General features: G+C 40.8%; 3 protein-coding genes across 5 annotated transcripts; all 3 read right to left on the bottom strand.

Moving 5' to 3' along the window:
* Positions 1-703: 703 nt before the first annotated feature.
* On the bottom strand, positions 704-5,421 carry ildr1a (immunoglobulin-like domain containing receptor 1a). Its single transcript, XM_028402762.1, has 9 exons — positions 5,205-5,421; positions 4,424-4,594; positions 4,068-4,217; positions 3,549-3,668; positions 3,304-3,450; positions 2,762-2,884; positions 2,488-2,669; positions 1,656-2,267; positions 704-1,552 (listed from the first exon to the last, which is right to left on the bottom strand). The coding sequence occupies exons 1-9, from the start codon at positions 5,251-5,253 to the stop codon at positions 1,514-1,516; spliced, it is 1,593 nt and encodes a 530-aa protein (XP_028258563.1). The 5' UTR covers positions 5,254-5,421; the 3' UTR covers positions 704-1,513.
* A 2,167-nt stretch (positions 5,422-7,588) lies between these two features.
* On the bottom strand, positions 7,589-20,262 carry LOC114433791 (immunoglobulin-like domain-containing receptor 2). 3 transcript variants are annotated; one of them, XM_028402497.1, is made up of 10 exons: positions 20,122-20,262; positions 17,402-17,788; positions 15,688-15,807; positions 13,254-13,310; positions 11,992-12,138; positions 11,744-11,911; positions 11,448-11,576; positions 10,803-11,148; positions 9,998-10,718; positions 7,589-9,412 (listed from the first exon to the last, which is right to left on the bottom strand). In XM_028402497.1, exons 1-10 carry the CDS (start codon positions 20,237-20,239, stop codon positions 9,377-9,379), a joined length of 2,229 nt encoding a protein of 742 aa, XP_028258298.1. In that variant the 5' UTR covers positions 20,240-20,262; the 3' UTR covers positions 7,589-9,376. The 3 variants fall into 3 exon arrangements, with proteins under 3 accessions (XP_028258298.1, XP_028258300.1, XP_028258299.1); XM_028402499.1 differs by lacking the exon at positions 11,448-11,576; XM_028402498.1 differs by lacking the exon at positions 13,254-13,310 and having other exon boundaries at positions 7,590-9,412.
* A 786-nt stretch (positions 20,263-21,048) lies between these two features.
* Positions 21,049-24,696, bottom strand: LOC114433939 (cell surface A33 antigen-like). The gene is made up of 7 exons (XM_028402763.1): positions 24,499-24,696; positions 23,979-24,145; positions 23,682-23,898; positions 23,301-23,465; positions 22,946-23,062; positions 22,734-22,860; positions 21,049-22,429 (listed from the first exon to the last, which is right to left on the bottom strand). Exons 1-7 carry the CDS (start codon positions 24,536-24,538, stop codon positions 21,991-21,993), a joined length of 1,272 nt encoding a protein of 423 aa, XP_028258564.1. The 5' UTR covers positions 24,539-24,696; the 3' UTR covers positions 21,049-21,990.
* Positions 24,697-27,751: the final 3,055 nt, after the last annotated feature.

Here is a 27,751-nt window from a genome sequence, read left to right as displayed (position 1 = left end):
TTGCTCAAATTGATAGCAATAATTTAGTTTTCACATCTTTCACACTTTTGCATTTACATATTACAAATTTGTTTATTGGGTGCATCTAGCAGAATAAGTCAATAATTTTGATTAAAAATACACTTTTAACTTTAAAACTTTAACCATGTTTTTCCCCTTTTTTGACACTTTAATGTGTCAGCATCGGGAAAACACAAGTGCACTGATGACAGCTCAGGTGCCTTAAGTTTATGTCCTAGTATGTCGTAACAGTAAATAAATGCAGAAAAGCAGAACCTCCCTTAGAGGAATGCAGCCCTTATTAATAAACCTGAGCTTCCTTTACAGTGACTGCCAAAATGCCTGCTATGTGAAAGGTGTACTATAAACCAACAAAACATTTGAAATACACATGGAGGTACTGCTATGCAAAGTACATCAGTGGACAAACTGAAGCCACAACTTTAGGTATTTAGACAGCAAATGAAGCTCTTTATGAAACACAGACAACAAATTTCACATCTTAAAATGTTCCCTTTGTTTCAAATATTGAAGTTTGTCATGCATCACAGACACAACTGTCTATATAACAGCAACAAACATTTTGTTATACCTAAAGGTTTATTATAACATAAAAATGTCTGTACAGTGTATAAACAAAAAAGAAAACCTAAGAACATAACCTGATTTTCATCACATGAATCAAAAATGTCCACATCGAGTGTATCCAGACAAATATATTTAAAAGAAACCAGTTTACAGAGCTGTACACCAAAAACACATTTTCATATTGTGTTAATAACTGTAATAAAAATATCCAACAGTCTAAAAACACACATCACACATTATGTTTACAGCTATTGATAAGCACTAAGCATGAATTCAATCCTTCAAAAACTGTTTTTTTTTAGCATTTTCTAAACAATCACTCACTTAATCCTTCAAAACATTTAAACAAATCCACTTTAGTCACTTCAAGACATTCAGGAGGTGTAAAAATAACAGAATATTTACAAAAGTGATAAAAGCTACATGAGAGTGCATCTGTTCTCATATTTCTGTGGGTTTAAAAGCTTTAGGCTTATGTAACATCAATTTATTTTATTTAGTGCTCCGAGAGTCCCCTCTGCACTTCATGGATATTTTAAAGATTTATCCCATCAGAGTTCACTGCATGACTGTCAATTTAACAGTTAAAGAGGACACAGGTAGAACAATTATCCAATAACATTTTTCATTTATACACTGATGCACCAGCAGAGGGCAGCATTACCCCAAAGTCCCTTCAACAGCCACAGTAAAGACTTGGGTTCTTAAAACATTATCTAATAAAACAAACTACCAGGTTTCATTGTTGATTTTAAATATTTGTCTGACCTCCTGTTTACTTTGTCGGAATAGTTCAGTCTCACGTTTAATGAATCCTTGTGTGAGCTTTTAACCAATTAAAAAATAGAATGGTCGGTTTTACCAGTAGCCAGGTTGTGCATGTTCTCCCTGACAGAGGTCACAGGGCATTTCACAGATGGAGGGTTCAGATGACGACACTGGTGCCACTGCGAGAACTCTTGTCCTGAGAGAGACACACTAACTTTAGATTCACTACATTAGAAATCAGTATTATAAGTGCACTTCCGAGTGTGTGTCTAAATCAGCTAAAGCAGTGTGTGTCTTACAGAGTAGCGTTCATTCCTCCTTGCTCCTGGTTTCTGTCCGGGTTCGTACTCAGTGTAGCCGGGAGGTTTATCAACCCAGCCTCCACCTCCTCTTCTCCCTTCTCCTCCACCTCTTCTGCTGCTGCCCTCATCATCAGAGCTCCAGGACCCTCCTCTCGGGTGTCGTGATGCTGGTGGAGAGTAGTCTCTTCTGGACCTGCTGTCAAACAAGTCATCCCTGGAGCGAGAACGGGGGCGGTCCATGCCTCCTCTCCCCCTGCTGCGACTCTGTCCATCCAGTGACTCCTCACTGTAGCTTCGGGGAATCCCTCTGGATCTAGCAGGCGAGGGGTAACGTCTCCCACCTGCTGCTCCTCGGTCATCATGACGGCCAAAGCCGCTGCGGCTGCTCTCACTGGAGCTGGGGGGACGAGTTCTGGGTGCGGGCGGTGCGTTTCTGCTCATTTCCCTTATTGGCGGAAGTGTAATGACACGGCGATCTGCTGGGCCATCCTCCAAAGCAGAGATCATGCTGGGAGGGCCAGGGGAGAATGGGATGTTAACAGGATGGTGCTGTGCAGGAGGTGGCATATGTTGCATATGTTGCATGTGGGGAGGAGGACCTGGCTGGGGCTGATATAAGGAAGAAGAAGAAATGAGTAAGTTATTCAAACACACATGATAGCCCAGGTCCCAGGTCCACACTATATGCAAGAGGTTGAACTGTTGTAACTCTACAACAAAACTATGTTTATTCCTTCTTCTACAACTTAGAAGACCAAAAGAATTATTTTACTCCAAGTAAACAGTAGTGTGTTCATACATACACATGCCAAAAGATTTGAGAACATACCTGTAGCAGAGGGCTGGTCATATCCATCCCCCTCATCTGGCTCTCCAGGTAATCAAGCATCTGATTGGTGTTGGCAGGTGTATGGTTACCACGGACACTGGGAGGGGGCATACTGTAAGCTGAAGACTGGGGAGGTGGGAGTGGCATTGGCTGCATAGGGATGCTCTTTCCTGATGTAGATCCTGTAGCGATGTAAGAATAAACAACAGTAAATACATGTGTGGATGAACAACTCAAACCAGTGTGTGAAAATATAGGTATTATAGGTATGTACCTGCATAGAGCAGCGGGTTCATCTGGGAGGAGGCATGGGACATTGGTGCGTATACCGGCTGTCCTCCCAACCAGGGGGCCATGGCCCTCTGAGCATCCTTCATCATACGATGCTGCAACACCGCTAAAACATGACAACAGACCATGATCATTACAGGAAGGTCTTGTTAAAATGTTTTTTTTAACTGCATTTTGTGAAAGATACATGAGTGCTAAGGTTGGGGAGTCTCACACATCCCATCTCTGCTGTTTCCAGCTCCTTCATGGTCATCTTATATGTCTTCATTGCCTTTCTGATTAATGCCCACTTTGCCTGATTTTGGTGGCCCTGTGTTTGGTGCCTTTTTCAGTTTGAAATAAGAGATCTAAGTATGCACCATGGAATGTTTAGGGCTCCATTTTTTATAACCCAACCAATTTGGAGTATTGTGTAGCTTAATTAAAATAATTTAAAAAAAAGAATTCTTGTAAATTTTATGTTGTAAGGACACACAAAAGTAAAAACTGCCAAAGGGGGATGAATTCCCTCATAAAGCACTGTACCTTTTTCGGGACAGCAGCATTGCTGCGGGCAGCAGGGACAGCGAACGTAGCAGCAACATTTCTGAGGGCAGCACTGGCAGCAGCAGATACAGAAGAGCATCATCAGGAGCAGGGCACCGAGAATGATTAACAACACCGTTAACCAGTCTGAGGGAAGACAGAGACACCGGTTAAAGCTATTCTTCTCTGGTTTTGCCAGGGATTGTGAGGACAACCTGCAGCGTGAGTGACTGAATGTTTCTTACGGTAAACAATGAGTTTGATTTCTTTGTCAGAGTCTCCAGTGGTGTCTCCAGCAGCATCAACAGTGCAAAAGTACACCCCATTGTCCCACCACATCACCTCACTGATCACCAGGTCAGCCTCTGTGCAAAGACAAACACACAGTTTTAACAACACACAGCAAAATGACAACTCATTTTAAACAATACAACAATTTCTTTGCTGAGACTGAGCTACAAATGCACTGTGATTCTACTGAACCTGGTTATAGTGACTTTCACATCACCAACTCAAATATCAAGTCAGCTGTTAGGTTCTGACTATATACACGTATATAATAAATAAAATGTCACACACTGATATAAAGAACATGCACCGATAGCATGTTTAGTTTAAGACCAAAGAAAATATCTGTAATCCAAAATTCACACACAGAGACACATTTAAAATTATTACTTATTTTATCCAGTGCAACTGACAAAATAAATGGTTGATAAAATATAACATCCATAACAAAGATGACAAAGTGTGTTTCAGCTCACTGTTTTGGATGGAGATCTTGCGTTCCCGGTATTCAACTCCCAGGATGGCTTCGTTGCCTCCTCTCTTCTGGATCACAGTCCGCACCGTCCGCTGGCGGTCTGGACAGTCGTTGGCTGGGTCCTGTCCCAGCTGCAGAGTTGACTGGTATGCTGTAAAAACCAGGAGTGACCCCTTTCATTAAAGCACTGAATGACTTTAGGTTAGGTGGATAAGTTTAATGATCAAAAGCGTCAAAATGATATTACGAAAGATGATCCTACTAGTCATGTTGGTACTCGTTTGTAATTGACAAGTTTAAATTTATATAAACATGCTGCCAGAAGTCAGTGAGAGGTGTGTGTGTGGTGTTTCTTACCAGTGGAGTAGTACTCCAGGACGGGGTCCTTGCAGAAGGACTTGAACTTCCACGTGACCAGAACATCCTGGAGGTTTGCAGAGGTGGAGTAGTCGCAGCGGAGGATCACTGATGCGAACAGGGTTGTGCTGCGCTCCTGCTCAGGAACGACCACCTGAATACACACTGACACTGTAGGAAGACAACAACAACAACACACAGGAGTTTATTTATATGGATTAAATTAGAGCCACCTCCTGGGACACAAACAGGTGCTGGCAGGAGTGTGGCAGGAATGTGTGAGGGCTTCTCCCATTCAAGCAAGGAGCTGGCTTCAAAGTGGCAGAACCAGAAAAACAGGTGACACAGACAAAGGCACAGGAAGTGGCTTACAGTGAAACTACCGAGCAAACAGTCCGAAAATGGAACGAAACCAGTTCATGACAAATGTCTGAAGAACTATAAGATGGTTGGTTAAAGTTACGTAGCATAGATATCTGAACCACCTTCAATCTGTATCGGTCAAGCAGCCCAGAATAAAAATATCACAATGCAATTTATTCACTATCCCCTCATGAGCAAAACAAACATTCGTTTGCTTCATCACAGCAGTTTTCGACGACATTCCAAGTTTAAAAACCAAGAAATGCACATTTGTTTCAAATAAACAAACAGTCATGTGATCGATACCTCCTTTGAGTTCGTTTCAGTCGGAATTTCGAAAAATATTCGATTCAAAACCTTTTTTTATGAAGTGTTTAAAACAACACGACGCCAAAAATGAAAAAAAAACAAGGCCTACCTTCAAGAAGCGACAGCAGCAGCAGGAGTGCGGCTGATAAACACCGCATGATGACAAACCGCAATCCAAGGGCCAAAAAAATCAAAACCAAAGGTGTGGCAAAAATATTAAAAACAAAAAAGAAGAATTAACGGAACAAAAAGGACAAACCAGCCTGCGTTTAAACCTGGACCCACACACAGCTATTCATCGCTTCGTGTTGAGTGTTTGGTGGAAGTTTATCTAAATGAGGCTGCGCTCAGAGGCCACACCCCGAAACAGGTGAGCTCATCCTGACCTGTGACGTAGGCAGGTAGACAGAAACCCCCTCACTCTCTGTCTGTCTCTCTCTCTCTCTCTCACACACACACACACACTGTGTCTATCTTTAAAACAACATTTAGATGATGGATGAATGGATGGATGGACCGACCTCTGGTCTTCTGGACAGTTCAGAGTCTTGAGTATAAAAGGTTTAAAAACAGTCATCAGGCATATTGGCAAATGCAGAATCAATACCAATGACAGTTCATTTCACACACTCATATTTAATGCACTGAAAAACCCCTTTTGCTTCTATTTATTGAATCTCTATTGAAATCAGTCTGTGAGAACATCAGGCTCAACATAATAAAACTAAGTGCAGCAGAAACACAAATATAAATGTAGAACAGATTCCCTGAAAGCTAGTTTGACAAACTATCAGGGATAACACAGGTGCAGTGCAGACACTGTAGTTTTATGTCATAATACCATGAGCATCAGGATTAAACTCTGATCGAGCTCATAGAGAGGAAAACTAAAAATGCAACAGTAACAACAGTGTGCTAGTCATAGTTTTTTTTATTGTAGACAATCTCACAAAGAAAAACATGGGCTCAGCCTTCAGCCTTCCTGTGCCACACTGGCTTTTCAGTAAGGTCTCTGTGGCTTTTCTCACCTGGTTTAAACACATACAGAGGCCCTAAAAATAAAAGGGTATTGTAGCCTTATTAATAAATGTATTTTCATACAGAACAAATAAAAAGATAAATCATCAGTACCATACTCTGGCCTCTATCTGAACTCAGTGACGTGGAGCAACAGCAAACCTGGAGCTCAAATACTGCAGGCAGGAACTATGCATGTATGATGAAACAGTTGTTAAAGTGACATCAATGAGCTATGTCTGTAGAATTTCACAAAAAAGGACAACAAAAGATTCATGTTTGAAGCTAATTTGAACGTTTTTCTTGTAGTTATACAGTGTAACATGATTGTTAAAGGTAACTAACAACAAAGATGCAGTTATCCTGAGGAAAAAAACATTAGCCTGCGTTTTAATTTGAAAAAAAACGTTCAGACGGTGTGTTTAAAGACAAGAGACCAACACGAAATGAAACACAAATTACCTTTTAGAAGTGAAAAAAAAAGAATTTTGAATCATCATAAAACTTTCATTTAATTCCAAAAGAATATTATTGCAACATGTGTCTGTTTCTGCAGATTATTATGGTATTATTTTTTGTATGTTTTTATGATTGTATAGCACATAAAACTGTTCTGTCTGCTGTTACTATCAAACATGTAGCTCTTAACAACAACCACTAGATGTCAGTGTAAGCTGCTATTACAGAAGGCACTTTTGAGTTTTCTAAGCTGTGCTCCTGGTGAAAGGAAAAGCTGTTCATTCATTCCCATGAAGAAGAACACATAATAAACACATTAATGTCTGGACTCATCTGCACATGAATAGGTCCACTCTGGTGTGCTGGGCTGAAGTGCTTTTTCAGAGTCCCTCAAGTCCTCAAATATTGTTTTTCCTCTGAACACACCCACTCAGCACCTGCAACCCCTCAAAGCTATTTTCCTGGAAACGTCTGCCAAAAGCCACTCTCTGTGTCTACTTGTCCACGGCCGAATTCTGTGCTTCTCAAAAACACAACACCACATGTTCATTCAGAGATCACCATTATTGTCATGAATGTGTCAGGCATAACTTATCAACACTACTTTGATTTAATCCAACTACACATTTGTGTAGCATTTGTGACACGTTTTTTTATAGAATTAAATAATATAAAACTGCAGGTTAGGGTTAGTGCTGCAGAGTGACAGCACAACTTGACTACTGTGTATTTACTTAGGGACATGTGTGTGGTGCACAGAGGTTTTTATTCCATATTTTTTTTTCCAGGTAGCACCTTTAGCTTAAATAGCAAATTGAAGTGGAGCACATTAAAAACAAATGGTCTGTGGGTGGGGGGTCTATGATGTCATATAGTATTTCTGCCAGTGATGCTTCTGTAAAGATTAGTTGTTACACAACATTCCTGACATATTCTCAAGCTGTGGCTGGTTCCTGCCTTAACCACATCCACTCCCATCACAAACACACACAGTGGGAGAATTCACATGAAGTCAGACCCTATGCATGTTGTTTTCTGCAGAGTTTATTTGTTTTTTGTTGTAACAAAGTTGGTCTTAATATTTGCCGCCATGCTTTCTGACACATTTTGTAAAGAAATAATTTGTAATTAAGTGGAGACAAATGTCGTAACAAAGTTTTGCTGTGGATGATAAACAGGGCAGCTATCCGTGGCTGAACTGGCAACAACGATATGTGAGTTTTGACACAGCTGCTGTGTGGTCAAGACAGGCAGTCTGTGATTACAACAATGAACAAAGACATGAGTCATACTCAATCACACATTGTCTCCTTTACAGAAAAGTAAAGAGTCATCTCTCGCTCTCTTACACACACAGTTGTCAGTACCGAACAACAAAAGAAACACTGAAATTATAATATTACAACATTATGACAGGGAGGCAGGAAGAAAAAAAATACTGTACGGTGTCCTATCTGGACAAAATTACAAAGCAACAGTCTACTGTGTTTACATTATTATGTATATATGGCTCTTGAAAACACATTGCTTAGTAGCTGTTGACTCAGCACAGCAACAAGGCTGTATTAGCGTAATCACAACAAACACACAATTATACTTTAGTGCTTAGACAGACATGATCATTTACAGATTACACTCATCCCGCCATGCACATAAAATACTTCATATGTAAAAACATCATCCTGCAATTCAAATTTTTTTCAAAAGGCAGGTGGCTGAAAAATATCTTCAATGCTTATAAAAAACATATTTTACTTATTTTACACTTATTTTAAGTGTCACAGATAACACTGTTATTTTGTGCCAACATGTTTAAATACATGATGAAAAGCTCCATTGAAATACAGACTAGAAAAATTAGAAACATTTAAAAAAATGAGAAATTATGATAGGATGTGATGTGTAAGGGCTCAAATGGCAGTTAGTCCATACATTAGTTAGTGTTTAGTGCTCTGTCTCAATTTTAAATGGTATTCTAAAACTGGTATTTTCAGAACCCTTATAGTTTGGGAATAGATTATTTGGGCTGTCAAACTACCCTCCATATTGAAAAGTGGCACTATAGGGGTACACAGTGTGGGTATCTCCCTTTGTGATGTGTTTAGAATGCTCTTTTTTTCTAGTCTTGGTTATTTTGGAGTTTTCAGACAGTGTTACATTTTGTCCACCATGTTGTTAAAATCAGGTTTGATTAATGAGACCTAATACAGCCAATAAATCAATAAACATTTAGTAATGTTGGTTACAAAACTGCATTAAACCTTCAGACATAGCTGCTTTTATAAGACTGAAATCGTACTGATAAAACAGTGTTTGTTTTGTTTTTCTGCTGTGACTACAGTACGTCCTTTACACTAATGGCGTCACCATACACCGTCTATTCTGCTACTGTGTTTTTTAATTCACATACCTCACCAAATGAAAATGAATGCACTCATTGTGTTGGAAGTGTTAAACAAGTCTCTGCTTCAGAGCCTTTTCTAAAGGGACAAGTGGGAGACTGACAGCGGCCTGCTAGAACGGACAGTCCAGGTTGTACGCTCTGCTTACATGGGTTAGTCCAGCTGAGATATACGACACAGTGTGACATCATCACTCAGTGACATTATAGTCAGAAAGCTCCAGTCTGTTATCTCTCACTGATTTAGCTGTTTCTCATGGTTGCTAGTCCTTTGCACATTGTTTTGAGAGTCCACATTCAAAGTCACTTCCATCATCTTTAATCAGCTAACATACAGTACCTGTTGAGTCTCAGGGTTGTACGCTACTTGCTCAAAGCTCTAAGTCTCTGTGGCTTTAAGTCGATCAGACGATGAGGGAATCACGGCTGAGAAGAGTACTCTGGTGAGGACAAAATATTGTAGGTGTTCAAGAAAGAACAAGATGCTTACACAGAAATATTAATACATATCATGTGGAGCAGTGAGACATTAGCCAAACCGGGTTATTGTAGAAGAAATAGAACCTGGGGCAAACTGTTTTTCAACATATGCTCACATTATTGTATTCATCTTTTCACAAGATTTGTTTGAGGCCAGCAAGCTGACTGCCAACATTTTGTCTGCGATGCTGAATACCATTTTGACCCAGGTGTGTCAGTGAGGACACAACTAGTTATGACTGTTACAGAGAGTAGAACACAGTATTCTACCTATTACTCATTGTGGTAGCATCTGAACCTGACCTGTCAAAGGTACAACAACAACACTTAATATAGCTCCACAAACCATGTTAAAGTGTAACATTCTCTATTTTTAGTAATAACCGGTTACAGGAATAATCTCTTCTGTGTCAGCCGAGCAAAGTGCACATTATCATCATGTCATTATTCAAATTACATGATAACTCTAAGTATGGAGACCAGAAAAAGAAGGAAAAAATCTAGCTAAATCAATAACATCCTAATGACAACTAAAAATGACTCACCACTTTCCGAGACTTGTCTCTGGGTTCCTCTCGGCGACCAGGTAGGAAATGGGTGGGTGGATGAGAGGGGTGTGGCCGTGGAGATGGCCTGTCAGTTCTGGTTCTCTCTGTGTCAGAATAAGGGGAAAGGGAATCTGCCTCAGGCCTGTTACTAGGGGAGCAGCTGCAGTGCCGACTTGATTCCCCACTACTCTTTTTTGAACTGCCCTTTGAGGGTGTGTCTGAATCTTCCTCACCCCGAGCCCCGCTCTTCCCTTGGCCGACCCCGCGCAATTTAGCTTTACGCTCAAGCAGGCTGTTGAGGAACGCGGGATCATAGTCTTTTTCTCGAGAAGAAGTTGACGGTGGACCCACAGCAGGAGGAGGTGGGACATTGCGCTCGTTGTCCAAAGTGCCCCTCCTCTTTTTAGGTGAGGACAGGGGGCTTATGTTGTGTCTGTTTTTCTTGTTTTGTGTGGGACGATCATCATGGTTGCTGTTGTCACCATGCTCATTTTCTTTACTGTAATAATGCTGAGGGGGAGCATCACGGTAGGAAGGAAACCGACTGAATTCCAGAAGCTCCATTTCATAATCTCCTCGCTCTTCTTCCCTCTGCTCTGTTCTTCTGCCACCTCTCTGCCTGTAGGAAGAAGCAAACTCCTCCAGCTCATCCAGGGAGCCGGTTCGTCCTGCAGAATGATACGTCTTTCTCTGCAGATGTTCTGAACGTGGGTTCCACCTGCAAAAACACAACACAATTATAGTTTAAGTTTGCATTTGTGCAAATGGAATCTGTGCATTCAGAAATGTGAACAACGTGAACCTGTTGTGGCTGTTGTCTTCATTCTGGTTCTGTTGCCGTTGATTCCGGCCACCCCTGCGTGACTGAGAAGACGATGGAGGGTCATCGCTGTATCGACGTGGAGGAAGAGGTTCATCCTGGCATCCCCGGGGTTCTGAGTCCAGGTCATCACAATAACGCTGGGGCGATGGAGGATTCTTGTGGTAAGACTGTGACTCTGGGCTGCGGTTGTCACGGCGGCGTTGTGGTTCAGGCTGAGCCTCTTGATCAGGGATGGCTGGCAGAGCTTTTTTCTGGACGTTCCGGTATGTCTGACGGAAACTATTTTCCCCATCATGAAGGGAGCTCAGCTCAGACAAGCTACATGCTGGACAGATCAAAATAACATAATTAATCAATGAAAACTGTGATAAAATAATTAAAGCTAGCCACAGCAAGACACTGCAGACAGAGAAAGTCAAGGTCTGCAAGTGAGAGTTTGTGAAAAATACTCTTATTATCATTAGGCATGCACAATTGCTACTATGTCAGGAAATTCAGGAGGCAGAAAGCTTGAGCACACAGAGGCATGCCAAGAGAAGCTAAAGAGAATAAAAAGACACTGTAGACAGCATCAGCATGCTTTAATGAAACATCAAAGCCACAGAGTGTGATTACAAAGCTTACACTGGTGGCTGATGGATCTGGCAGGGTTGAAGTGAGCCAGTTGTTTCTCTACATACTGTAGGACTCTGAGAGAATTCTGATCCTGAGATGAAGGCACACGGTAGGGAACACCTACAGCATGCATTGGCACTGGAGATACACACTTGACTCATCAGCATCTGTGTTTTTATTTGTTTGACAACCATACTGGTGTTTTTGCATATGTTCTATTTTACTATAACAATAATATAATTCATACATAATCAATAAAGATCTGATATATTACAAAAAAAAAAGAGTAAAGAGTAAGATCTCACCTGCTGTGAGTACGGTGCCATCTGATGGTGGGACAGTTGACATCTTGTCCACAAGGGAGGGAGGAGCAATGGGGACCATGGCTGGGACACCAGAGACAAAATATGGAGGGTATACAGGTGTCTGCGGGGTGGAGGTGCCCGTTTTTATACCCTTACCTGCCTCATACACTGAAAAACAACACACAATCTAATTTGGAACAGTGTCCGCATTCTGTGCACAAACCTTTGCAGAGTGTGTTTATACTCACAGTGTCTGGGGCAGCAACATGTGTCAGGACAACACCAGCAGCTGACATAGCAGCAGCAGGAGTGAGGACAACACTGACACCAGCAAACCCCAACTAACAGCAGGAACAATACACTGCCGAGAACCACTGCCACCACAAACACCCATTCTGTAAAAACACACAGCACAAAACCAACATTTCACTTAGTTAACAGTGCACTTCAATGACACTGAGCCACATACTGGATGGTAAAAGAATGTGTCAAAATCAGTACTCTTCATTCCATCAACATTTCCCACTTTACCCAGAATCCAACTTGATTGTCATCCATGACTTCATGTAAAGTGAGTTCAGCAGTAAATATGTGCCTGTATTGTGGCTGTGTATTTCTGCCTTTTAACTATTTTATAATATTAACATACAGCTGCATATTTTATACTACTTGAACTTTAATATGACAATGCCCACGTAGTGCAGTGTTGAACTCTAGGATATCTGTCTAATGGGACAAAGCAAAGGAAAGGGAAGGAGAGGGCAGATAAGGAAATCATGAACAATGTGGAACCAAGGACAACATTCTCTCTCTCACACACACAGACACCAAACACAAACACACATGCAGGAAACCTCTTTTTTGCTACAGGAAGGAAAAGGACACTTTATGCTGCTCTGTAAGATACGGAAGATTTGGCTGTTACGATAAAATAGCCTATAATGTGATCTCATTTTCAAACACAAAGCCTCCTCTACACACACAAACAGTACTGTGGAAGTCATCATTGGCAACAATTACGAATTACAACAGCAGAGAAAAGCTTGCATGAATCATAGTAAGTCATTTCGGGAGTCACTTCCACAAAATCCACATATTCATCACTTCTTTCAAAGTAAAGCAAAAGTACAAAGGTATTAGAGGAATTTGATGAGACATAAACACAGACCCCACCCTCTCAGTTACTGCCTTATTACTGTACTGTACTCTAATGATGTGGATGACATGTTAAACCACAACCGTAAATAACTATAATGACTATAATAGCTGTTTTCCAGAGTCGCTCATCTTATGATGGGTGTGGGTCAGTCTGTGGAGTTAAAAACAGCTCTATGCTCAACTCTGTCAAAACCCCATGACAGCTGAATAACATCTGTCATATTATGAACAGGTTAGTCATATCGACAGCCTTTGCAACAAGAGGGACTGGACATGTTGTAGATGTAGAAGTGGAGCAGTAAGTAGGGTCAGTAGTATTGAAAGAAAGCAGAAGAGAGGGTTATGCCCCTACCTGGCATAATCTTCAAATCAAAGTCTGGCAGGAGATCTTCAGGCACACCTGAGAAACCTAGAAAGAGCACAGGAGAGGAGAGGGAAAAGTGGAATGATTGATTTAAAGAAAGTTATGGCTGCAGCAGCATGCATTAAGAAAGAAAAACGGAGCACAACACAGAGAAGGAAGAACAGAGGCATGCATGAGAGGACATTCTGGTCTTGTTCCAGAACGTCTTCATATCAGAGCAACTGATTAACAAGTTGATCATCTGATTTTGGATTTTAAAATCATAAAAGGTTAGCTGTCTGGTAAGAAGACAAACTGGAACATGAATCATTCTCATGAAGATATTGTGATAAGCAGACAGGAGCTGTGAGTGATGTTATGTTGCAGAACTGCAAACACTTCTCGCTTCCAGAGACAGGAAACAAAGCCCCTAAAATTCTTTTACACTGTTTGGGCGGTTATATATATAGTAAATGATTTCAAATCCTGTAACTTCAGGGCAGGAGTTATTACTACAGTTTCACCATTACTAGACAAGAGAAACATTATCCAAGCCTAAAAACTAGAACACATGTAAATGCATTCTGGTGTCTTTCTAGTATTATGTCTTGCTCCTGTTAATTTTTCTTTTAAGACAGTTTTAAGGAGGTCGACGGATGTCTGATGAAACATAAACACGGTAGATAACATGGTAGCAGTATGTCACATGGGGGTACAAAACTGTGTGTAACTGTTTCTGGTTTAAGGGAAGCATGTCCCTGTGAACAAACTGAAGCTTAGTGAAATATGAGAAACCAATAGTTAAATGAGTGTGATGTGAATAGGTACCCTTTGATTGTGTGATTACTGCTGACAGAAGAAAAAGAGTGCTGTACGTGAAGAAGGAGGGCTGCAGAAACAGAGCACAAGATGGACTATCTTGGCCTGACTTTGGCTGACAGTGCACATACCTTACTTAGTATGTTTCTGGAAGGCTAAAAAAGTTCTGTGCTGGATTTGAAAACAAAGAGAAACCTATTAGGTACATTAAGGAGCATAAGATGTACTAAAATTAAACTTTTTAGAGCTCAGATTGTTATGTCTGTCTGCCTCTCTCTACCAAGTGAAGGTATCTCGCTAGTGGAATCTTGAGTTTGCCTGCAGACTGGTGATTCATTCAAGATTTACTTTCAAATGTTGGGATTCCTTGTTTTACCCTATGGTGATCCAGGTGAGTGATGTTTGTACATTGCCATGTGTGCTCCTTCAATACCTAAAGGTTAGATGAGCCTATCAATTAAAAGAAATTGGAGACATTCACATAGGTCTGATCACATATTATGTTTCCACTAAAATGCATGTGCAGCTTGTAGACACTAATCAACCACCGAACCCTTCTTTCTATCAGTCGAGTATCTGACATGGCATCACCTTCCACGTATTGAATCACTGTGCTCTGCCGTCCCTCCTCCACATCATTAAATCTTCCCTGTCTTCTTTTCTGCGAAGCCATTTGCTAAAAAGACAAAGGGCCCCCTAAGCCATTTGCTGTGGCCCCAACTGTTGTTATGGAAACACAAGTGCCTCACATGCCATATTAGCTATGCCAAGACCAGGAAATACAGCATTTAGGGTCCCCCGTGCCAGGTTAAACACTTAAATATTAATTCTTCATGTGCCTGTAGCAGAAATCATCGTCGCATTATCTGCAACATATCATGGCAACTCTGTAATTAACCTTTACCAGAAATGGATCAGGTCCTTTCTAACTGTAAAGGCTTATTGTGCAGTACCTGTGTGTATGCGTTTTTGTGTCTTTTTGTGCATACACATTCGTTTCTGAGTGCCAGCCAAACAAAAGTTCAACCCCAGAGTGTTTTCGGGCAGCACCAAGAGCCACATAGCCTCTCAGCAGTTACCACGGTAACACCTGTAGTTCAACAGACAATCAAACTCACTGTAAAAAACCAATTACTGATGCATAAACATAAAAGAAACTCAGATATAAGAAGCATATTATTCTTGTCAAAGACATAAATATGTGACAATCACTCTGTCCTGTTGTATATAGTAACATACAGTATAAATAAATGCTATAGATGCCTGCTGCTGTTGTAAATCAGCTTATTAATGAGTCTGTATTGTGCCATTGGCTTTGAGTAGATCTGATTGCAGGTCTTTTTATGTAACAGTAAAGAGTAAAGGATTGCTAGAAAAAATACGGCCGGATTTTTATAACACAGGCCTCATGTGGTACAAAATGCAGCAAAAATGTCTCAAAGATACATTTGCAGGTCAGTTCAACAATGACAAATTGTTCGAGCTTTAAAGAATGTCAGTTAGACACGTGTAAGCTGTTCATAGAGACCAGCATGAGTGTGACTGAACTCTTAGAGCTTAATTTCCTAATTCAAAAACTCAAATCCTTTTGAACTGGCACATTGAGAAAGTGGTAGCTGCTTACCAAGAACCAGTAGTTCCACTGAGGCTTCATTCTGTCCTTCGAGATCATCTGATATAACAACTTTGCAGATGTATACACCGCTGTCTCCCCACTGGACCTCTCCTATTCGCAGGTCGGCCTCTGCATGAAAGAAAAGGGAGAGAGAGTAAATCCTGTAACCCCCACTGTTTAAGGGGTGCTGGGCATTAAAAGACATTTAACAGACCTGTTCCACCACCTCTAATGAAATGATTTGTAATGTCTGATTGACAAAGTCTTACAACCATTGCCCAATGATGTCTTTTGAAAACCACAAACATGACATCTGGCAATCTGTCTGAAAAGACACTCCTCAACAATCCCTGGCTGCAGGGATTTGTTTCCATTCATCCAGTAAATTATCCTTTAGTGAGCTGACACTGGGCAGTAAGTCCTGGCTCATAGTCTGCGTTCCAATTCCTCACAGATTTTTTGGACAGGGTTGAGATCAGGGATTGCTGTTAGCCAGGAAGTTACACACCATGTTCTTCACCAAAATCCACAGTGTGGAAGATTAAACAACACACAAAAACTTATAAGTACATGAACAACGGAGGGCAACACACAGCCTGCGTTAGAATGCATAATGTTAAATGCCATTACAGCTGCTATTTTATGTGAATGGAAACAATTCAGACTCAGTAGGCTGAAGAGTCAAACACACATGACAATGCTGTGCCATGGACTCCACAGCAAGAGGGTCTGACATGCTGAACAGCAGCCAGGAAATGGGCTGTATAATTCACTTCCTTTTCCTGTTAGCCAAGGAAAGGGATAGAGAAACATGCTGTGATCACCATCTACTTGAACAAAGTGAGATTTATTCACTCTGCAACATATACATGCATACATGTATATTTGTATGTAAAGCTACAAAGAGCTGCAAATCCTCTGACCTGTATGCATATTGACTGTGTTAACCATGTGATTAACAGAACACCCCCTGCCTGGTGCATGCTGGGACAGACTCCAAACTCCCTGTGAACCTGAATAGGATTACATGGGTATGGATGACTGGGCGTCTCCAAAGGCAACAAAGTCACAGCTTTCACTTTTTGCCCATTTACAACACTACTAGAGAGGCCAGTAGGTGGAGGGGGACAGAAAAGAAAAAAGGAATCAAAGAAAGCCTTAAACTGACAGAACTGAGCATGTGGATGGTGGGATGTGGAGAGAACTAGAGAGGGAAAAAATAAAAGCAGGACATTGAAGTACATCAGAGGAAAAGATTGAGAGGTCAGGATGAATGAGAAGACAGCATGAAAACCATTTCTTTTGTCTGCTAGTGAAGAGAAGCGCAATTCTTCAGCTAGAGTTAGAGCTCCATAAATCTGAGGCCAGCAAACAAGACTGCCTCTCTGTACTCAACACGCATGCATGCACGAGTACACGCACACATGCACGCACGACAGTAGTGTCCCTTAAATGATCCTTGCACAACATGATGGCAATATAATAGAGAAACCTTGGACACAGGATTGATATAAACACTTTTTTACATGATTGTTTTGTCTTCTGTCAGTCTCCAGCAGAATTTTCCAACTATAACCAGGTGGTCAGTCAAATTGAACCTTTTATCTGATCTGATGAGGTCTATTGGTCTGGCTACATGCCTGCTCTGGTCTAAAAATGGTAAAGATAATATCTAGCATGAACATCATGACACAAAGTTTAAGTAGAACTACAGATGTCTTACTGTTGATAATGGAGATGTCTCTGTTCTTATAGTACTCTGACAGTGTGACAGAGGACCCAGAGATGGAAGCCACAGTTCGGACAGTCCGGCTGTTGTCAGAGCAGTCGAGGTAGTTCGCAGTCATCCCTGACTCATAGCCTACATTGACTCCTCCAGTTCCAGTCGTTAGCCCGCCTCCGCCCAAGCTTCCACTTAGGCTGTCATGGAAACTGAATGAATCCCGTGTGCGGTCACGGCAGTACGACTTGTAGACCCACTGCACCACCGCTGTCTGCGTGGACACGCTGGTGTACTGACATGGTAGAACCACTGACTGGAACAGCACGGCATACCTCTTCTCATCTCTCACAAACACATGAACGCCTGAGCAAGATGAGGGAAGGAGACCTGTGAGAGGACACAATGAGGGATCAGTTAAAAAAATGATCAATCTGATAATCATTATACATTTATCATAGGGGTGTAAAAAAAGAAAAATCGATTCTGTGAAATATCGCAAGATTTTATTTGGGGATACTGGAATTGATTTAAGTTGTGGCCAAATTGATTTTTTTATTAATTATTTATGAGCAAACATTAATTTCAGTGTCTTACTTTCGTGTTGCACACTGTCTCTTTAAGCAGCTCTGCTTAAGCCACCACGCGATGTTGTTGACACTGAACATGTCTGACACCGACAACAAGATACACAAGGTGTGTATACATACACACACACAATCACAATATCTCTAATATGTCTTTGTTACAGTATCGGGATATGTCGTATTGTATCGTGAAATGTGCATCGTGATATGTATTGTATCGCCAGATTCTTGCAAATACACAGCCCTAATTTATCATGTAAGCTGTGATTTCCATTCATTTTCAGTGATTACATGTTCAATATTTGGCCAAAACAAATCTGACAATCTTTAAAACAATCCAGTGTCAGTAGCTCTATGTTATCTGCATTAATGTTTCTTTTGGTCACAGTGTGAGATTTTGCCAAACTTGGACAAATTCATACATTTGGCATGTAACAGTAATAACTGGGAATGTGGAATCAGAGAGATTTAAGGAGCACCACAGCACATATACACAGAAAGAATAAAATGCTGAAGCCATGACATTACTTTTTGCTCAGCTTAAAATATCTAGAAAATCACATGTACTTACTACACTAGAGCATAGCAAGTTAAATCACTGAACAAGTTTGACAATGAAGGGTAGTTTTGGTTCACTCTTAACTGGAATAATCTGAATCGTGCACTTTGGCAAGATAAACAAGACTGTAGAGTCCCACTGTGAGCTGAGTTGACCTGACATTGTTTTGGAGCTTCTGAAGCTGCAGGAGCCGGGTCACATGATGACCAGGAGTTTGAGCTTGGCGGTTCAAGATCAACACACACAAGAGAGATGACCATGTGAAAAAAACATGCACACACCCTCAGACATCTGTACATGCTGCTGTGTCAGGTCAAGCATTGGGAGGTGAAGCTGAACTGCACCGGGGAGCCGGGGGGAGCCGGGAGCGAGAAATGAGAGGGAGGGTCACACTTAATTAAGACCGGGAGAGACTGTTGTTTTCTAATAATAAACCTCACTGAACACCCAGGCTTGTTGTAAAACAAATGACGTAATCCAAAATACCAGCAAATTATAGCAATCTGATGTTTCACAATGACTACACACAGCTTTTCAGCAAACTCTGTCACTAACTAGTGCTTTCAGGTTAGTATGATTAACAGTTTAGCAAAATTGATAACAACCAATTCCTCCTAAATTATCAAGCAGATGGTTCCAGCTTGACAGAATGCTCCTTTATTTGGTTTTAAATTATTGAAAATGGATGTTTTAGTCTGTAGAATACTGGTACAGTAATGCAAGTTTTTATAAACAAACTGTAGATCATACAATTCACAAACATTCTCCTCCAGGTTTAAGATTCTTTTTCTTCTAGCTTTAGTTTTACAGTAAAATCTGTGGTTGTGGGAAGAAACAGCATGGTTTCAACTTAACTTAAATTCCTGAGGGGGTACTGACTTCTGAGAACTGGAACTAACTAAAAAAAAAAAGCTATAAGGTTGGTCTTCCTGGGATCCCAGGCTGTGGGCCGATCCTGGATTTATTAGTTTTCAGGGGAACCACCTCCAGAGGAGACAATGAAAAGAAGAGCAGTGCATGTTCTGCTTTCACATGATAAATAAAATCAGTTTAAGTTGCACTGATTTGTCTTTTAATGGTACCCGTATGTATACAAACAATTTGATTAAACGCTAAAACGCAACCCAAAACTATCATTATTAAATTCTGTATATTTGTTTTACTGCATCTAGTACACTTTGATCTGAAAGAGAAGATATCATGGAAGTTTAATGTTCTACGGTTTAGATCGGGACCCAGTTTTCTCATTTTAAAGGTGTTTGTAATGTATAATATGTTCTTTTTTTTCGTTAGGCATCCTAATCCACGACCCCCACAGCTTCGGGTCGGATATTTTACACATGACTAAATCCAACAGTCGACTGCAGCACAGCTAGCATACAGGACAAACAAGCCGTTAAAATCAGGGAAACGAAAAAAAAGTTAAAAAACAAGCAGGATAAGTTGTAACCACACACACACACACACAGACAGGTTAGCTTAGTTAGCCAAAGCGTTAACCGTTACTCCAAACTCTAACAACCTGTTACAGCAGCGCAAGTGAATCACATCGTTTCTCTCCGCTAAACTTCTCTTACCTGCCAGACAAAGTATCAAAATACACCACGTCGGTTCAAAAATCATTTCCCGAGGTATACAGGTGAAGTTCACGCCTGTTTTCTGATGGACTTCGACTTGTCTTCTCCTGCATCTCATCCCTGGACGCTGCCTCAGGCTCCAGCAGCAGACAGTTAACTAGTTCATAACGGTACCAGCGTCAAGCTTATCAAAATAAAGCTCACTACTTCCGGCAATGCCTTAAAAAATAAAAGTCTGAAATGCCATGACATGTCGCGTTGTTTACTATTTTGCGGAAGACAATTGTTTTAGTGACAGTCCTAATGATATGCTTTTATTTAAAATTTCAACATTGACTATTTTTAATACTAAATAATGTTTAAACAACTTCACATTGAAACACTTTAGTTTTGAAGAGGGCTAAGGGAGTTACATCAGCAAATCAGCTTCACTGCTTGTTTTATCTTATTACAAGATTTTTTTTTAAATTCAGAATGTTATTTTGAGGTGACGCCATATTGGGTATGTGTAACTTTACGCAGCAGGGCGACCCGCACCAGCCTGTGTGTCTACCATCGATAGAGAAGGGACGCAGGAGGGTGAGATCAGAATCATAGATAAAAGTAGCTATAAAGAGCCTTTCCACCTAAAAACAGAAATAATAACGCGATCACAATTGCTGCTATGTTGATGATGATGGAAAGAACTAAGTGAAGTGAGTTTTTTGGGAGGGTATGGTGCCATCTAGTGTCTGACTACAGACATGATTCCTTTCATCACCTTTAGTATGTTTCACAATAATCTTAATTCAACGCAGTCAACAGCACAGCTTTTGTATTCACACTCTTTGTAAACATGAAGCTGGCACAGCAAGAATGTTAAATATAATCACACATTTAAGACATTTTTATTGTCAATATTTAAAAGAAACCATGAGACATCCTTGGTGATATTTAAATTTTTATTTCTATTTTATTCTATTCTAGTTTGAATTAATAATGTAAATTAAAAAGTAAAATGACAAAGATGACAAAGTTAAAACTGGTCCATGAAAATAGGCAGTCTAAATCAAGTAAAGAAAACATAACATTGAAAATATTTAGTTATACCCAACAACCACAAGTAGATCAAGCACAGGGTCTGTCCTGTAAGTTCAAAGCCTAAATTCCAGTGAATTTCTGAATAACTGTTTGGTCTCAGCGTCACTGTTGAACAATGAGTCACATCAGAATGTTACGAAACCAGACTGAACAGTAAAACAGCACATTTACAGTATATTTACATATAGAAGAATAAGATCTGTCTTGTATAAAATACATGTATCTCCGTAAAGCAAGTTACAGAATCAGCAAAAAGTCCATTAATGTAATAAAATGTTTAAAAAAACAAGACAGGACAGTTGGTTTCATGTTTCTCTTCCTGTACAACAAAGATTTGGATCTATTATTTTACATTCTAAGATGGTGAGGGCAGATTCTTAAGCCTGAACCTATTAACTGACCTGGCAGATGGGTTATAGAGAGGACAAATATATTATTTTAAAATGAAAACGATATATTGTATTCTATATTTAGAAAAAAATGCCATCAGGGATGTAATGGTAACCAACCCCACCCATGCCCTGATACAAACAGATCAGAGACGCTTTGTGGGCACTTTTTAGACTTCCCCACCCTTAGCCACACTGATCCTTCCTGTCTGCCTCCTCACCATCACACCTGTATGTTAACATAATAAAGAAATAATCCTCAATCCTCCCGCTGTTCCTCCAAATACAGGTGTCATATCATCACCAGGTCTGCTGGTTTTGTTGTCTGCACAATCAGGACGCACTATGAAAGTGAGACTAGATGTTGTGAACAAAAGATGAAGATGCAGACTGGATCATCTTAGTCTCTTCTTGGTGGCTTATTGGCTGGCACTGGTGGTCTATCCTCATCACGATCATGGCGGCGGTCATCATCATAGCGGTCACGGCGGTCATCATACCTGTCACGGCGGTCATTGTAGTCGCTGCGTCGGTCGTCATAGTCGCTGCGTCGGTCGCTGTAGTCGCTGCGTCGGTCGTCGTAATCACTGCGACGGTCATCGTAGTCTCTGCGTTGGTCATCATGGTCTCTGCGGCGGCCATCGTGGTCTCTGCGGCGGTCGTCATAATCACTGCGTCGGTCGTCGTAATCACTGTGAGGATCGTCATAACCCCTTCGGTTGTCGTGGTCACGTTCACTCTTCACCTCGTGCTGGTCACTGCGATCTCCAGCGGCCCCATTAGAACGCTGACCCCCACTAGTTTTCTCTGGTTCTTTGTCATGGAACTCCTCATGGACTCTGTAAAGTGGAAAAGTCAAAGTGAATCTATAGACGTCTATTGTTCTTTTACTGATGCTGTTTATGATCAAAACACAAAAGCTGAGAAAGCGATATTCTTGCTTTTTTGATGCTGAACTTTAGCATCGCTTTTAATCTGATCTATGCCAAAACAAAAAGAGGAAATAAAACATCACATCAGGAAAATACTGCAAATACAGAAATAGGAAGAGGATGTAACACTTAAAAGGGACATTTGTATTTAAATGTCTTTTGTCTTTGTCGTTTCTGGCGAGTGTTGCAAAAATGTTGTAAAAAAGCTCACCCCATGGCATATTCCTCCTCATTTTTCTTCTTCCGGCAGCAGCAGCAGTAGATGACTATGAAGAGAATGATCAGCGCGATGACAACTCCAGCAATGATTCCTGCAGTGGAAGCAACGTTCATGGAGGCTGCGGAACCAGAAGAGAACAAGAAAAGTGAACAAGAGAAAGATGCTGAACATGCAAACTGGAAAAAACAGAAGGCTTTTCTTACGCGGCATGACTGAGAGGGTGATGTTGCAGGTTGCTGAGCGGATCTTGTTGGCTGAAGTGCAGATAAAGTATCCTGATGTGTCTTTGGAGATGTTATATAGTGACAGGATGCCGTCTTCTGAAAGAGTCAGTTATATACACAGTATGTCACCGTTTTCTCATACTAGGGCTCATGAAGCAACACATTTACATTAGCTTTTTTGGTTAGTGGGGTCTCAATTCCTATTTTTGGTCATCCATCAATTAAAAAAATGTGTTTACAACAGAGTCGGCTGCAAAAATCACACATTGACATTCTGTAGAGTTTTGCCTGACTTACTGTTTTTATTCCATGTGTCAGGTAATAGGCTACTTACTGTCAGTTGTTTTGGGATCTGGAACACGAGGCATGTTCTGCACATCACGGCTCTCCCACTTATAAGTGGGTGACGGGGAACCTTCCTCAGACTTACAGGTCAGGTTTATATTCTGGCCGTATTCTGCTGTACCCTGGATATTACAGATGGGTGTAGATGGAGCCACTAGAAAAGGAGGGTTAATATAAACAGGGTTAATGTTTTTCCTTTGACACTTTTGTTTTGAGAACTTGAAGACATTGTATAGAGCGTCTTTGGGTGGTGCATTAATTCCTGGACAACGGCTGAGCTTTAACCTCAGCTAGATGACAACATGTGATCCAAAACATTTTTCAAATCCTCAGAATCAGACTATGTCTTCGAAAACAACAACAACCTTACCTAGAACCACCAAACGTGTCGTGTCAGATGTCTTTCCATTAACATCACCTCGGATCTGGACAGCACATTTAAAAATCTTGTTTTCATTTAGTGTGAGAGCGCTTATCATCAGGTTTGCCTTTCCCTTTGGTACATCTACATCCACGGCCACTCGTCCTCCGTAGGTTGATGTGGTGTCGATAGACGCGTCAGGATAATAGTAGGTGAGGAACTGGTCCTGTTGGAAAACAAGATGTTCATTACTTATTTTCTCATCTATATTCTGAGATCTGCACATTACATAGTGTAGATAGATACCTCCTCAGATTCAGGTTCCAATCCTCTTACCGACCATGAAATAGTGACCGTGGCTGGATTTGGTTTACTGGGTATAAATGTACAGGGCAGTGTAACGTTGCCCCCTCTGGCACTCTCATACGGTTTAGGTTTAGGAATCTCAACAGTGATGGCTCCAACATGTGGCACTGTCAAAAGGTTTCAAAACAAAAATAAATCTGTAATCTGTAAAAGTTACTCTACCACACACACACACAGCACTAGAGGGTTTGTTACAGCTTCACTGATTGAGTCATATATAAATATGATACAGCCTAATAAAACAGCAGTTAAAACATTTCTTCTGGTTGTTTATTCGGTTTTCCGTGTTGGTGAACTCAAATTTCTTAAATTGTAATTTGTGTGCAACAAACCAACAACAGGGACGAGCTGCGTGAACAGGCCTTTGGGCCTGCAGGTGATTGTAATGGTGCGCAAACAAACAGGTGTGGCAGCTCGTTGAGACGCAAAGAAAAGAAGCAAATGTTCTTCCTTAACTCACCTAGACAGAGGAGAATGAAGGCCAGAATCCTCCCCTCCATGGCGAAGACTTTTTATCTTCTCGAACTAAACTTCAGAAACTCTTTTTTGTTTGTTCGTTTTTGCTCAAATTAAAAGGTAAAGAGGAGACGCCCGGTCCACATTTGCATCGAAACGCAGGAGAAACCTGGCAGGGATGCGACCGCAGGGTGCGCCCGCCGCTTCTGTATAACTGATAGTGCTTTCCACCAATCACAGGCGCTCAGCTGTCCCGGTAACATTTTTGTTACGCCCACCTGACGTGTTTTAGCTTGTTACATTCAGCAGAGACGTTCCTCGAATGAAACCATTTCCTCAGACTTTCTTAACACAGCACACAGGCCCATGGAAACAATTACTGTCCATCTTCTTCTTCAAAAAAAAACATTTTTGCTCAATTAATACAAAACCAGACATGTTCGCCTCAAGCTCTGTAGCCACATATTCGGATTAGACATTTGACAATTAACAGAAATGTTATTTGTCTTTTTTTATTTTTCAATTTTCTTATTTATGTTCTTGTAGCCTAACAAATAAGCAGCTTTTCACAGACTGAGACAGCATAAAACTCAACACACAGGAGGAGGCCACAGAAAAACTGATGCGTGTTATCATGTTTTTCTTCCCCCTGTCAGACTGGTTAGACAAGGACTGATCACACACACACACACACATAGAGTGAGCGAGAGAGAGAGATATCAGATTTCAAATGCTCTCTGACATTGAATCAGATTTCTGGCAAGTTAAAAAAGACAAAGACATAATCTGTTCTCGTTACCATAAGCATGTGCTGTCATCATTTTGACTAAACTGGTATCTAGCACCTGCTCATAATTACATATTTCTGATATTCTGGTTAATAATGTAACATTAATAATGTTTATTAGTTGCATGCAAAATGAAGATGGCAATACCTCCTGTTTGCATTATCATATGTTAGCACAGCATTACAGAACGTAGCTCAACAAGCAAAATTAAACACCTACAGAAACACAAACTAATAAAGACACCACTTCTGTATTCAGGTTGACATAGAGTTTTATATTTTATGTTTTGGTGTTCTGAACAGCACAAAGCAACTTCTATTAGAGAAAGGCAGACATTTCTACAGCAGATATTTCCAAAACTGTGTCAAAATCCCCAAGGATAAACTTATAAAAAATGTCTTTTCAGACTTGAAGCATTTATTTAAAACTCTCTCTTGAGTTGGATTTGTGATGGGAGTGGATCTGTACACAAATGCATCACACAGCATTACTCCTCCTCAAAGCCATCAGCAGGTCGAAGGTCTGTACAGATGGGTTGTAGGCGAAGCCACTAGGAAAAGAGAAATACACATTTGTCAGTCTTAATGTGATGTATCGCAGATACAGCAATCATTTTTTACGGTGTGTGTGTGTGCATGGGTGGGTGTGTTGGGGGTTGCATTTAAACTCATAGGCATTTCAGTCTTCAGCTAAAATTGCAAATTATATCAAAGAACCTGTCTTAAAACAACAACATATAGTATGTTACCTTGAACCACCACCCGGCTGGCTCTCATCGTCACCTGGGATCCAGACACTTCACCCAAAATGTTTGTTGTCAACAAATGTGATAGAGGAAAGCTTCAGGTCAGCCTTTCCTGTTGCTATGCTTACATCCGGAGTCACTTGACCTTCATAGGTTGATTTGAAGTGAATAACTTTTTGAGGAATATAATAGGTGAGGATCAACTGCAGCACTTTTTTGCTGCACCAACTTTACGTGTTTCGGCTTGTCGTTTCATCTGGTTTTCAGAATGAAAGCAATGTTCTCAGCCTTGGTTGACAACATCATTTTCTTCCCACATACTCTAGTATCAATGGACACAAAATGTCTGAGTTCTGCTGTCAGAGATTAGGTCAGATCACACAGATGTCTAATATTAATAATCTTTTCTTGTTTTGTTGATATTTTTTATGTATTCACATGTAACAGCTGACAGAGACACCATTAAACAACTGACCAAGCCTCATACTTAACTAGGAAGAACTGTGCAGAGGAGAACTAATGAGTGCTATTGGGACAAGAGAAAAGTTGTTTTCCTGTCAGACTGGTTTGAGACACACACACACACACACACACACACACAGAGAGAGAGAGAGAGAGAGAGGATGAAAATACAAAGCACACATGTTGTGTACTTCTGTAAGGTTAAACATACTAATCTTTAACCCAGCTGTGACTTTCAAAAAGAAAACCAGAGATTCTCAAAATGCGTACACCATGCTACACGTCAACAACTTCCTACAGTAAACCACAGAATTTGTCTGCACAACACTTCAAAGTTGCTTAAAACTAGAACATTCCTCACAAACTTCTAAAATTAAGCAAATCAATTCTCATTTATAACAATATCCAAAATGATGTTTTTGGCATTTCTAAACAATGCTGGAGGAGACCACGTGTTGCAGCTCTGTCACATGCGTCAACAGGTGTAACAAGCTAACAAACTGTTAGCTGGTGACACACTGTCACAGCTCACAGGGACACTTGAAAAGAACCAAAGTTTTCATTTATAAGTGAAGTTTTCCCACATTTCCTCCAGATGGAGGATGCTCCCTCTTGCATCATGGTGAGGAACAGTATGGCCAAGGTGTCAGCACTGGGACCTGAAACTTGGTGGGCCTGATGAGAAGCTGATTTGACACAAGCAACCTGTAAAACTTTAGATCTGAACAGAGGGGAATTCATCTAACATCCACCTGTTTCACCAAGATCCTCTAAGAAGAAGCTCAGCAGCAGCCACCATTTTTGTAGTGGTGATGACATCATGTTCTGTAATCTGCAAGGATTTCCTTCTACCTGTTAGCAGGTAGTTAGCAGATGAGTTAGCACTCATCCTCTTATCCTCCCATCATGGGATGCATGTGAGGATTTCTCAAAAAGGTTTTGTAAGATTCTCTTGAAACTCTCAGAAGTGTCTCAATTCTGGCACTTAAGCCATCAGCATCTTCGCTTTATGTGCCTCCAGTCATCGGGGAACATTCTGCTTTAATCTTACAGTAAGGTTAGCAGCCTGTAAAGGTGGTATCTGATCACCGCTGTCTTCAGTTTTCACTTGACTCCTGTGACTCGCGTGGTTCAGTGGTCTGTGTTTCTGTAGCGTTTTAAGCAACTCTGTGCAGCTTTAAAAGAGGCTCAATATGGCATTTTGTGGCCAGACCAGGGACGACAATAACAAGATAATTGAGCTGTGTATTTCCGCTGTGTAA

The sequence above is a fragment of the Parambassis ranga genome, chromosome 3 (assembly GCF_900634625.1).
Source record: "Parambassis ranga chromosome 3, fParRan2.1, whole genome shotgun sequence".
Classification (NCBI taxonomy): Eukaryota; Metazoa; Chordata; class Actinopteri; family Ambassidae; genus Parambassis; species Parambassis ranga.
This window is presented reverse-complemented; position numbering and strand designations above follow the sequence as displayed.

What these genes read in the sequence shown, in the direction of transcription:
- ildr1a (XM_028402762.1), bottom strand. Translation starts at nt 5,253, where the DNA reads ATGCGGTGTTTATCAGCCGCACTCCTGCTGCTGCTGTCGCTTCTTGAA. An exon ending in TGACCAGCCCTCTGCTACAG is followed by an intron (nt 2,268 to 2,487) that starts GTATGTTCTCAA and finishes TCCTTATATCAG; the next exon opens with CCCCAGCCAGGTCCTCCTCC. An exon ending in GGAGGAATGAACGCTACTCT is followed by an intron (nt 1,553 to 1,655) that starts GTAAGACACACA and finishes TGTCTCTCTCAG; the next exon opens with GACAAGAGTTCTCGCAGTGG.
- LOC114433939 (XM_028402763.1), bottom strand. Translation starts at nt 24,538, where the DNA reads ATGGAGGGGAGGATTCTGGCCTTCATTCTCCTCTGTCTAG. An exon ending in CACCCTCTCAGTCATGCCGC is followed by an intron (nt 22,861 to 22,945) that starts GTAAGAAAAGCC and finishes CTGGTTCCGCAG; the next exon opens with CCTCCATGAACGTTGCTTCC. An exon ending in GAGGAGGAATATGCCATGGG is followed by an intron (nt 22,430 to 22,733) that starts GTGAGCTTTTTT and finishes TCCACTTTACAG; the next exon opens with AGTCCATGAGGAGTTCCATG.
- LOC114433791 (XM_028402497.1), bottom strand. Translation starts at nt 20,239, where the DNA reads ATGAGATGCAGGAGAAGACAAGTCGAAGTCCATCAGAAAACAGGCGTG. An exon ending in AGACATCTCCATTATCAACA is followed by an intron (nt 15,808 to 17,401) that starts GTAAGACATCTG and finishes TCTTTCATGCAG; the next exon opens with AGGCCGACCTGCGAATAGGA. An exon ending in GAAGACAACAGCCACAACAG is followed by an intron (nt 10,719 to 10,802) that starts GTTCACGTTGTT and finishes GTGTTTTTGCAG; the next exon opens with GTGGAACCCACGTTCAGAAC.